Here is a 12,708-nt window from a genome sequence, read left to right as displayed (position 1 = left end):
CAAGGACGACCCAATGGCCGCTCTGCAAATATCCTCTGGAGCTACAGCCATCGTTTTTGCCCAGGAAGAGGACTACGCACTAGTAGATTGGGCCACAACCCTTTAGCAAATTCATTGAGGCAATTGTCTCCTTAATCCACTTTGGAGGCTGCTTCTCCTTTACATGGCCCTCCAAACAAAACAAGCATAGATGTCTTTCCTCTGGGCCTCATTTTCTTGTTCCTTCTTCCGTTTTCTGTCTTTTACCCCTTTCCTTAGAGAGAGGTAGTCTTGTCTATGAGGATTCTTTCCAAGAGGACTTTGAGGTTTAATTCTTAAATATTATTTTTATGATTTTTTTTTTAAGTGCGCTGGCTTTTTCTGGGTTTTACCACACGTATGTAGTAGTGATGACAACATGAAGAAAGTTGTGCTCTCTACCTGCATCTGCTGGCGGGGGGAGGGGGGAACAACCCACTTCTCTGGGCTGGTGTAGCAGGATTCAAAGAGAAAATTAACAGGTAACAACATTTCTCCATTTCAAAGATCAAACAAAACAAAGTGAAAGAATTTCCGGGCTCCTAAAAATATTTTTGGCTTGCACCTAAGTTTTTTCTAAATATATTTTCTCTCCTGCTGATCATAATTAGTATATGTACTATGAAGGTAATTTTTCAAAGGAGTTGTGCGTGTAAATTATCATAGCAGTTTTCAAAACCCATTTACACGCTTAAAGTCACTGGTGTCTAAAACCTATTGACAATTCAATGGCATATACTGTAGCAATTTTCAAAAAGCCCACTTATCTTTAACTTTAAAATTTATAAATCGCCTGGTGCATTAGGATGTAGATTTACAATAAATGCGAACATAACTATAAAAACACACAGTATAATTACATTAAAACAATGAAAGCAGTACAACCCCCAAAGAATACAGCCTTGATTCAAATGCTTGAACTGCCAATAAACTTGTAAAGTGTGTAAATCCTTTTGAAAATTACCTTCTCTGTGTATATTTGGAACTTTGAACAGTACAGGGTAGTATTTCTTTTTCTTTTTCTCTTCAATATTTTTGCAATATCCTCTTTTGGAAAGGTCCATTTCAAGTTTCTTGGCACAACACTAGTGAGTTTGGGATAGCATTGGAACTGGTGTCAGAGACTCCCTATACACCCAGCACTGAAATATGTTTGTTTATAATATTTTAACCTGCTTATCAATAATTCCTTGGTGAGAAACAGCTATACATAATTCATACATACATATTTAAAAACATTATCATACATTAAACATTAAAACAGTCTAAAACAGCTTACAACATAAAATATTAAAACAAACTCAAAGCAAAATAAAAATACTGCTAAGATCTTAATCAAATCTGTGCTGATAACTGAATAGCTCACCCACTGAAAGCCTATTTATACAAAGGGAGGGTAACTTTAAAACATGCACATTCGCCTATATATACATTACTCTGTTTTATAAACTGCGCAAATACAATATATGCAGGTTATAAGATATGCGTAAATATACCTGGGAACATGTTAAAGAAGAAAAACAAACAAAAGAAAGCGCACAACATTATTTTACTTATCCAGGTGGCAAAAGCTGTACGACACCATACGGCAGGCCCCAGGTTACTGCTGGAGGAAGGAGTTGTGATCATTTCTTGATGGTGCCATCTAGTGGCTGGATTCGAGACTCATGATTGCAGGGTTCTAGAAGGAGCCCTGGTACATGGCCGCTGCTGACCCCAGACTGTCTCTACAATCACCAGGCTAGGCATGTTTAGGATAGGGGGGAAATCCCTGGCTAGTTACAAATGAAGGTTCATGATGCCAGATCCTGGAGGGCCTGGCTCTGACTGAGCTGGAACTAAAAACTAGCAGAAGGAAACTACTGCATAAAAAAAAAAAAAAAAAAAGAGAGAGAGAAACAGAATGGGTTTGTATGATTACATGAATCCTAACTTTTCAGACTGAGATGCTGTGTATGCTCATTATGGGTTTGTTTGTGAGGGGTCAAAATAAATCTTCTTTTCCCCATTTCAGTTAGATGCAGACAACTATGAGACCGATCCAGAGCTGGCACAAATAAGGAAAGAACAAAACTATTCCTGGATGGATATAATAACTATCCATAAAGACAAGCTGCCCAACTACGAAGAAAAGGTAACTTACTTTGCCTGTTGATGGCTGCTCTAATTAGGGAGAAACAAGAATAAAACCTGAGATCAAGTATAGTCTATATCAGGAATGTTCAAACTGGTCCTTGGGGCTCTCCCAGCCAGTTGGGATTTCAGGATATCCCTAATGAATATGCAAGAAACCTATTTGCATATTCATTAGGGATATTCTGAAAACCCGACTGGCTGCAGGGGGGACTGAGGACCAGTTTGAGCACCCCTGGTCTGTATTGTAGTAGGAATGGAAAATGGGCTGACGAGATGGGTCTTGTCTTGTCATTCTGTGTGTCTAAGTCTACTACATGGTTGCAGAACAGCATTTGTGCTTTTGCTCATTTGACTGCCATGAAAATGGACAAAATATGCTGCCTTGAGAGAGAAGATCTTCAGCTATTCTCAATCTGCGGACGGATTGGTGGTTTGAACCTCTAAAAATAAGAGATCTGACTTTCCAATAGCAATCTCATTTTCATTAAAATTGGGATACCAGTATGACTTTAGACAAATTTAGTCACGGAAGCTTTTGGACTTTAAAAATGAAAACTGAGCAGATGTTTTGGGAATGAAATCCTGTAGTCTGACAGTGGCATTACTGCAGAGCAGGCAGATATTGGCAAGCCTGGTCCCTTTCCTACAATATGCAACCTCCTTCACTGCTCTGCTTCCCTGGCACAAAGTGGATGTTAGCGTCATATACATTCTGTACTTTGTTTATGGAATCCTAAGTCCTTTTATCTTATAAATGTGGAAGGGGTGGGGCATGGAAAGTATCCACTATATAAATAAAAACTATCAGAGAGCAAGGCAGACCATTATAGAGCAATTAGTTTAATCCTTTATATCCTTAACATTTTGTTTTCAAAAGAATCACTCAAAACGTTTTCATTCAGAAGCCAATCTGTTGATACAAACATGGGGGGCAATTTTCAGAGTCCCACGGTGCTTGCTGATTTGCGGGTACTTGCAAGCAATTTTCAGAGGTAAATGTCCCATGGAGTTTCCCTTTGAAAATTTGGAGAAACCCAAGCATTAAGTACTCACATACTTTGCAGGTGCAAGGTACACAGTGTAAAGTAATCGCAAGGATTTCAAAATGAAATCCTTGTGCGTGTTTTATGGTTTGTGCTCCAACTCTCTCCCTCCGTTCAGTGATTATGCTGTCAGTTTCTTTTCAAGGGCTCTCACCAACTCTGTTCCATTTGCTCTGTCTGCTCTAGCATAAGAACATAAGAAATTGCCATGCTGGGTCAGGCCAAGGGTCCATCAAGCCCAGCATCCTGTTTCCAACAGTGGCCAATCCAGGCCATAAGAACCTGGCAAGTACCCACCTCCCTCCAATTCCCTACATAGGACAAAAGGGGAGGACCTGTATTAGGAAGCAAAGTAGCCCTTCTTTGTTATGTTTGCTCTAGGATCACCCTCTCCCCCCTGCATCTGAATGACAGGAAGAAAGCATCTGGATTAGGAGCAGAATACCTGTTCTTTGCTCACCGAGGACAAGCAGGATGGTAATTGTCTCACATGGGTGACATCATTAGTTGGAGCCCAGCATGGAAAACTTATGTCAAAGTTTCTAGAACTCTGATCTTCTCAGAGCCTGCCCAGCATTCCATTATATAATGCATCCATGTGGGGTCCCTTCAGTTTCTCCTTTTTTTTTTCCCTATTGAGCCTTGTGGTCGTGGGTAATTGAGTCTCTCTCTTTTGTTTGCAGTTTTGTGCTGTTTTCCAGTGAGTTCCTGTCATTGACATGGGGGTCCCTTGCTTTTTATCCCTTTAGTCATCTTAGCTAGGGTTCTCGGTGTTTTCAATAAGCTTTATTTCACGACATCCCCGGAGTGGTGGTGCACTCGGTGCCCACTGGTCATTGTTGGTCGCCGCCTATAACATTGCACTAGGCAAGTAACATAGTTTTACTATAGGTGGACGATAATTACTTGTGTAAATATATAAATATGTATACTGCATAAACTCGTGGTTGTCTAGGTGGTACTGGAAGCATGGAAAGAGCGATAGTCCATGGGGGTAGAACCATTTGCAGGCATTTCTGGAAGCATGTGGTTCCCCACTGGGTGATCTAGGCCAGTAACAAGCCGAAGCTTGGGTTGTGCTTCTGGAGCCATGCCAATCCCAAAATGATGGGATTCACAGATTTCAGTAAGATGAAGAATATTCGCTCCTGGTGCAGCTCTTCCTTCTGTAGGGTCAGGTGTTCGGTGGCTGGTATAGCTTCCCGGGCAGTGATTCCCCATACACTGAGGAAATTGTGACTGGGGATACCAGTGGTATAAGTGGGAGGTTGTATTTATGTGCCAGGTCTTCCTCAAAGTTCCTGACTGCTTCGAAATCCTGGAATGCCTCAGTGTGGATTTTCACTGTGCCTTTCTTCAACAGCACTGATACCAGCATCTGCCTGGAGGGAGGTGAATATGAATGACCTAGGGCTGCCTCCCCAACCAGCCCTAGGCTTGGGAGTTTCCCCAACTTCTCCGGACACCCGGTGGCATAGTGGCCCAGTGCAGTAAAGAGAGAGGTTGAGTCGAATGCATCTGCGCTTTTCCTCTTTGGAGATCTTGGCTCTACTAAGTTGCATGGGTTCCTCCATTTCTGGGTGTGGTCCTGGATCCCTTGGAGATGATATAAGCAGTTTCTAGAAGTGGGGTGCCAGCTGTAGGTTCTGACAAGAGGAGTCCCTCCCCTGGGCTCATTCCTGGAACCTCACATTGACCTTAATGCAGAGGGCAATGAGGTTGTCCAACCCCATAGGTACGTCCCTTCCAGCCAACTCATCTTTAATACAATCGGTGAGACTATGCCAGAAGATGGCCACCAGTCTTTCTTGCTTCCAGCATAGCTCTGATGCTGAAGAAGATGGCGTACTTGCCCACTGACGTCCCTGTTGAAGAAGAAGCAAATCTGCAGCAGTGGAGGATGATCATGCAGTTCATCAAAGACCTTTTGAAATTATTTCAGGAACTCCTCTAGGTTTCCCATGAGGGGCTTGAGCCTCTCCCATAAAGGAAAAGCCCAGACTAGAGCTGAAGTAGAGAGAAGATGAAGATCATCTTGGTGCAGTCAGTTGGGAAACTGGCTACTTGCAGTTCAAAATGCATTAAGCACTGGTTGAAAAAGACTCGACAGGCCTTGGGATCTCCATCATACCTGAGCGATCGTGTCAAGTAGGGAGTCGAGACCGGTGATTGCAGTGTGTGTGTGGGGTGGGGGTGGGGGGGGGAACCACAGGCAGTGGAACCCGGGTCTACAGGGCATTCGTACATGTGCCCAGGACTTTGAGTAACCCAGCTATCTGTGTAAGTTGCACTTGTTGCTGCCATACCGTGAGCCAATCCTTTTAGGAAATGAGGCAAGGACGTATCTGCTGAACTCATGGCCTCAGCAATCTGTCATGGAGCCGAGTCCTTGTGCTGTAGTGGAGCTGTTACTACCTATCTTGTGAGGCTTGGGCTCGGTCCATTCTGGCAGCAGGCAGACACGCCATTGGCTGGTTCAGTTTAGGAGGCTTTGCCTATACCAGCCTCTTCCCCTGCAGGTTGAACCTTTGGGTTTGAGGCTGGCAGTTCTTAGGAGAATGTCCATAGCTAGAGGAGCGGTCCAAGAGTCAGGCATAGTAGTGGTTAGACAAGGTTGTTATCCATGCAGAGGGTCAAGGCAGGCAGCGAACAGACAGTGTTTAGTATCCAGGCAGATGGTCTGAGTCGGCAACGAGATCAGTCAAAGGCGGACAGCACCAGGAAGGCAAGGCAGGATCATAGAAACTGGGACAAGGTGAGGAACTGGAGTGAGGCAGGACCAAATGCAAGGCAGGAACCGGAACAAGCAATACATACCAGCTGGGCACAGGAGGACCTATTGCTGAGGCAAAAGGTCAAGCCTGGCCTGTCCTTTTAAGGTCATCAGAGAGCACCCTGAAGATTTTCCTGCCGGTGGCCTTTTAAATATCAGAAGAGCGTGCACACGCCTAAGGAAGCATTCATCGGCACATTCTCAGGGCCTGGGCTTGTCTAGAAGTAAGGTACCCTGGCTGCAGGATGGGCACGGCAGTTGGCACATTGGTACAGGTCATGTCAAGGCTCATAGTGTTAGAGCAATGGCAGTGTCAATAGCCCACCTTAGAACAGCCTCAATGGAGGAGATCTGCAAAGCTGCAGCATGGCTTTCTCTCCACACAATCGAATCACATTATTGCTTGGACAGGGACTCATATAAGGCATTTAAACTAGGGAGCAGGGGTGGCAGGAAGTGGCCAGTGAAATTAGTACGTCGCCCTCGAGCAATACAGGAATTGGGAAGAGAAAGTAACAAAATCAATTCCAAATGTAGAAAAGGTGACTAGGAAGAACAGCTGGAAAACTGCCCACAAATGCTTGTAGTTTGGGCAATAAAATCCCAGACTTGCAGGCCCTAATGGTGGAGGTGGGCTTGGACATTATTGCTGTTAAGGAGACTTGTGGTTCACTGATTCTCATGACTGGGATATGGCCGCCATCCTGGGCAATAACTTGTTAAGGAAGGACAGAGGGATAGAAAAGGGGGAGGAGTAACTCTTTATGTCAAAAACAATATCCAAGCAACTGGAATTACAAGGGGTGTGGGATTCAGAAGAAGCATTATGAACCATCCTAAAAAAAAAGATGGTGCTTTTCATTTTTACTGGTATGATGTACAGGCCTCCAACTCAAACAGAAGACCTGGACAAAGATCTAATCGAAGACATCCAAAAGGTGGGAAAGAAAGGAGAAGTGTTGTTCGTAGGAGATTTTAATCTGCCAGATGTGGATTAGAGTATCCCTTCTGCAGAATGTAGAGAAGTATTGGATCTTCTTCAAGGGGCTCTGCTCAAATATAAGGTAATGGAACCCACAAGGGAGGGTGTGATACTTGATCTAGTGCTCACTAATGGGGATAGTGTCTCTGATGTCCAGGTAGGGGCTCACGTGAGCACTATTGCTCATCACACGGTATGGTTCGATATCTCGATTAAGACACAGAGAAGTCACATGAAGATCCAAGTTTTGAATTTCACAAATATGGACCTTGTCAAAATGCTGACATACCTGGAGGAAGAACTGGAAGACTGGGAGAAAATTGATGAGGTGGTACAACAGTGGGCCAAATTAAAAGGAGATATTACAAAGGCAACACATCTATGTTAGAAAAGTAAACAAGAGTAAGAGGAAAGAAACCTATCTGGTTCACAAAGGAGGTGGCTGAAAAAATAAAGTAAAAAAGAACAGTGTTTAAGTATGTAGGATCCCAAAAAAGGGAACACCGGGAAGGATATTTGTTAAAACTGAGGGAGATGAAGAATGAAATCAGGAAATCAAAAGGTCAAGCAGAAGAAAGGATTGCCAAAGAGGTAAAATGAGGCAACAAAACATTTTTCAGATGTTGGAGAAAGAAGGAAGACCTGAAGTGGTATAGTGAAATTGAAAGGGGACTAGGGGAGGAATGTGTGGAGAGGGACGAAGAAATGGCAGAAATATTAAACAAATACTTCAGTTCACTGTTTACTAAAGAAGACCCTGGAGAAGGACCATTGTAGGTTGACAAGACCATAGATGGGGATGGAGTAGATGAAACTCTTGTTTACAAAAAAGAATGTATGGGACGAGCTAGGCAAACTGAAAGTGGACAAGGCCATGGGGCCAGATGAGGTACATCCCAGGATACTGAGAGAGCTCTGAGATGTGCAGGCAGGTCCGCTGAAAGACCTGATCGATAGATCCCTGGAAAAGGGAGTGGTGCTGTGGGATTGGGGAAGAACAGTGGTGGTCTGGCTTCATAAGTGTGTTACCGTTTACCTCTCATGCGCATTGGCTTAAGTCCTAGTATAATGAAATATTGGCCACTTATTCATCCAGTCTTCCAAGAGAAGCCCAATTTTGCATTTCCGAGAGCAAGAAATCTGAGGGATCTAGTTGTGCATTCACATTTGTCAGCTCCTTCATCAGTACAAGAGGACTTCCCAATTCCTGGTCACTACAGATGTGGCCAATGTAATGTTTGCCAATACATGCATCAAGGACCATCTCTGGAAATTCCAGGACGCTGTTTGTTTCATTTTCACCATCATTTATCATGTGTTTCTGAAAACATCATATATACACTTTGGTGCCCTTGTAATTTAATATACATAGGGAAAACAACGCGTATGTTTAAAATTCGGGTACAGGAACATCTCAGCCGCATCAAAACACAGAAGGAAGGGGTGCCTCTGGTTGAACATTGGCAGTGGGCAGGACATCACGTACATGATTTTACAGCACTCTTTCATCTTGCACGCCCGCTGTGAGGAGGTGACCATAATTTTGGAATTAATTCAAATGGAGCAATGTTTTATTTTCTCATGGAACACAGTTTCCCCCAATGGGTTCAATTGCGAAATAGATTGGTCTGTGTTTTATTAATTCAATCTGACAGGAATCTCCCTGGAAATAAGCTAGAATTTACATTCGGACGTGGAAGAGAACGGGGTGCTTCCTGCAGCAAGAGTGCGAATGATCAGAATTTTCAAGATGATTCCTCACCCATTAAAAATGTTGCTAGCAGTCATTTTGTATGGGTTTGACAGTTGCTTGGTTTAATGGTAAATATTACTACTACCCTTATAAGGCTTGGGGATAATGGCACAGAGTGCTTAAGAGAAACATGCCACATGGCGCGGCAGATACTACCTTAAGAAACTTGCTGGGCAGACTGGATGGGCTATTTGGTCCTTTTCTGCCATCATTATTATGTTAATGTATGCTGTTATGACATGACAGTAGGTTTGGGAAGTCTGTCTTAAGGAGCCTTTTTGAAGTGTAGAACCTGACTCCATCCCCTTAAGGCCAGTTCTTTTGATTTCAGGTCGCCACTATAAAAAAAACAAAACAAAAACAGACAGAAAATATAAAAATGACTTGCCACCAAGAACAGTTTTTGCCCCTTGGCCCTGTTTCAGGTTTTCATTCGGGTAGTCTGTAGCTAGCGATTCCCTATGTGTGGGAACTGCCATCCTGCTGGTCCTCTGAGAGAGCAATGTTGCTTACCTGTAAAACGTGATCTCTGAGGACAGCAGGATGTTAGTCCTCATAAAATCCGCTCACCTCCCCTTGGAGTTGGTTTTTCCAAGTCTAAGCTAAATAATAAACTGAAGGGGCCCCCACTTGAATGGGTGGCAGTATAACATAGAACACATGTCCAAAAGAGCATGCTCAAGGTTTCTAGAAACTTGGAAACAAATTTGTGTGCCGGGCTCTTTCTGATGTCGGACATCCTGCTGTCCTTGGAGAACACCTGTTACAGGTAAGTAACTCTGCTTTATTTTCCAGCCCAACCACTTAGATTAGGAAGCCTTCCTCCAGGCCCCCTCTTGCACAGCAGATAACAGTTTACAAGGAACTTGAGAGAGCCTTCACCCATCCCCAGCTGTGGAACACCCTCTCCCAAAGGAAACTCACGTTATTGGGGCTACCTTTTATGTTTAGAAAATGAGTAAAGGTATACCTCTCTTGTTTTAGCTTTTAATTAATTTTAGGATTATTTTAGGGTATATTAATTTACTTTATCAATGTTCTGCCAACTTCTTAACTCTTTAAGTGGCTCAGATTATATTACATTATTCCCACTCTTCTGCCTGTCATCTGGAGTCTTAACTATGATATACAGGCTGTTTAAATAATGCTGATGTCTACATTAAGGATCTATAAACCACCACGCCTGCTACACTCGATGGACAAAACATGCTAGAAATCCCAAAGGCTAAAGTTGCCAGACTTGAGATAACCAGAAATAGAGCGTTCTCGGTAGCAGGCCCCAGGCTTTGGAACAGCTTACACGAAGCCGATTGTACAGCACCTTCAATGTCTGCATTTAAAAAAGCATTAAAAATGTTTTATTTTGAGCTAGCCTTCTGCAAGTACAGGTTTCCTCTTTCTTTGTTATGGCTTTTCTCGTTCTTTGCTAATCCTTTTGTATGTTTTTAAGTTGTATTTTACCATTGTTTATGTATATATGTGCTGTAAGCCACTGTGAACTGTTATGGAATATGTGGGTTAGAAGAATTGTATAAATAAATGTCTTTAAACAATTTATTTATAGATATTTGATATTCCATTTTTTCCACAAATGGCCTTAAGTTTTAACTAACAGTATTTGGTACATTGGTTGAAGGTCATTTACGATTACAGTTGAATCAAATTTATAATGGATAGCATTGAGATGCCAAGGCATATAACTTATAGTCCTTACTTGATGATTGAGGTAGATAGGTCGGAAAGGCAGAGTATCTCTGCCAAGGGGATTTTAAGGAAAGGTGTAGCCAAAAAGCCACGCCTTTAGCATTTTTTCTGAACACGGTAACACGGTTCGAGGTATAGGGGTAGCGGGTCCTTGTTCCAGATTTTTGGAATATCAATAACTGAAGGCATGAAGTCTTGTACAGGATAGTCTAGCAGAAGCTAGAGGAGGGGAGGAGAAGCCAAGTTGGGAGAATTGGAGATCTTTAGTGGGAATGTAGGGAAAAGAAATTAGCAGGCCGATACAGAGCAGGCTAACAGCCTGCTCTTGGACGCGCGTTTTCCCTTACTCTTTATTCAGTAAGGGGAGGAAAACGCGTGTCCAACCTGTGGCACCTAATAGGGCCCTCAACATGCAAATGCATGTTGAGGGCCTTATTAGGTATGCGCGCGCGATTCAGAAAGAAAAATGTGCAGCCAAGCCACACATTTTACTTTCAGAAATTAGCGCCGACCCAAAGGTCGGAGCTAATTTCTTCTGGCACCGGGAAAGTGCACAGAAAAGCAGTAAAAACTCCGACTTAATATCATAGTGATATTAAGTCGGAGGTCCTGAAGAGTAAAAAAAAAAAAAAATTTGAATTCGGCCCGCGGCTGTCGGGCCGAAAACCGGACGCTCAATTTTGCCGGCGTCCGGTTTCCGAGCCCGTGGCTGTCAGCGGGCTTGAGAACTGACGCCGGGAAAATTGAGCGTCGGCTGTCAAACCTGCTGACAGCCGCCGCTCCTGTCCAAAAAGAGGCGCTAGGGTCGCGCTAGTGTCCCTAGCGCCTCTTTTTACCACCGGGCCTAATTTAAATAAATTAACTTACTGTATCGCGCATACAGGAGAGTGTCCTGTGCGCGCGCCGGGAGAGGTTTATACATTGTGACTGATGATTTTGCTCCATTACTAAGTTGTAATATCATGTCACATTGTTGTGAAGCTGTTTATATACAGCAAACTTAGAAAAAAAAAGCAAAAGCTTATTTGTTGGCCAAATAATCTATTGCAAAACAGAATGGAAAACTGTCTCTTGTCTTGCATTGTAGATAAAAATATTCTACGAAGAGCATTTACACCTAGACGATGAAATTCGCTACATCCTTGATGGAAGCGGTTACTTTGATGTAAGAGATAAAGAGGACAAATGGATCCGAATCTACATGGAGAAAGGAGATATGATCACTCTTCCTGCTGGCATTTATCATCGCTTTACGCTGGATGAAAATGTGTGTAAAACAATGGAACTTGGCACTTTAATTCTTTTACTAAAACATTTAGTACAGGGGCTTGTGATTTGAGACCTGAAGGTAAAAAAACCCAAAACAGAACAAAATAAACAAAAAAAAATAATTGCAGGTTTGGGTGAAAAAGAAGCATTAAATGACTTTTTGGTTAAACCTTAAATAAAACAAAAATCTCAGTTGCCTTCCTAGCTGCCCATCATGGATCTCTTGTTCCACCTAGCTCAGTTGCCTCATCTAAAAGTCCAATATGTTGGCCTGAGCTTAGGGACATTGCGGTGACCAGCCTTGTTGGCAAGGGAGTGAGAGACTGGGCATGCTTACGTGCCAGGCAGGTTAGGGCTTTTGGAAAGAGGAGAATGTATGTTGTACACTGTGGGTTTGATTTGCTCATTTTAGGCTTGGCTTTTGTAGGGCAAATGTCTGAAAAAAATCAGAATACCTAATGTGAAAACCCAATGTTTATTAGAGACTTGGAGGCCAAAAAAATAGGTATAGTCCTAACAAAGGTTTTTGACAGCAACTCTTCATCACGAACCAAAGCGCTACCCACAGATATTCCCCTCAGCACTGCTTCTCCAAAAAATAGAATCGGCTTTTATTTGCTTCCAGCAACCACAGACCTAAATATGTTTATTCCAGTCGGAGGCAGGAGTGGCTCAACACAAGGTCACTACTGTGGTTGTGGAGCCCTCTCCAGTTCCGCTGGAAGTGGTTTGTGACACTTTTTTTGTGGGGGGAATAATAGGAAATGAAGGAAGAAGAGACACCAGCGGTGGCTGTAAAACGTGTAGGAGCAGCTTTCTGAGAACCTGTGTAACCATGCATGCATCGTCTTCCTGAAGCACAGGCAGCATGCAGGGCACAGATAGCTGGGCCCCAGTCTGTGCAGAACCCACACTGCAGACATCCTCGTTTTTCCTCCGAGTCCTTCCAGCCTCTCTTATCCCCAGGCTGCATGAACACTGAGCACCGGATGTGACCGACTCTCAGGCCGATGCAGTAAGGTGCATCCAG

General features: G+C 43.2%; 1 protein-coding gene across 2 annotated transcripts in view; it reads left to right on the top strand.

Annotated features, from left to right (window-relative positions):
* ADI1 (acireductone dioxygenase 1) overlaps positions 1 to 12,708 on the top strand; it is a 31,167-nt gene that overhangs the window by 10,477 nt on the left and 7,982 nt on the right. For both annotated transcript variants that reach the window (XM_029595795.1, XM_029595794.1), the window contains exons 2-3: positions 2,033 to 2,152; positions 11,497 to 11,676. In XM_029595795.1, coding sequence (XP_029451655.1) covers positions 2,033 to 2,152; positions 11,497 to 11,676 — 300 coding nt within the window. The remainder of the gene's footprint in view (positions 1 to 2,032; positions 2,153 to 11,496; positions 11,677 to 12,708) is intronic.

The sequence above is a fragment of the Rhinatrema bivittatum genome, chromosome 3 (assembly GCF_901001135.1).
Source record: "Rhinatrema bivittatum chromosome 3, aRhiBiv1.1, whole genome shotgun sequence".
NCBI classification, from domain to species: domain Eukaryota; kingdom Metazoa; phylum Chordata; class Amphibia; order Gymnophiona; family Rhinatrematidae; genus Rhinatrema; species Rhinatrema bivittatum.
Note: the sequence above shows the minus strand (reverse complement) of the source record. Positions and strands in the feature narration are given on the sequence as shown.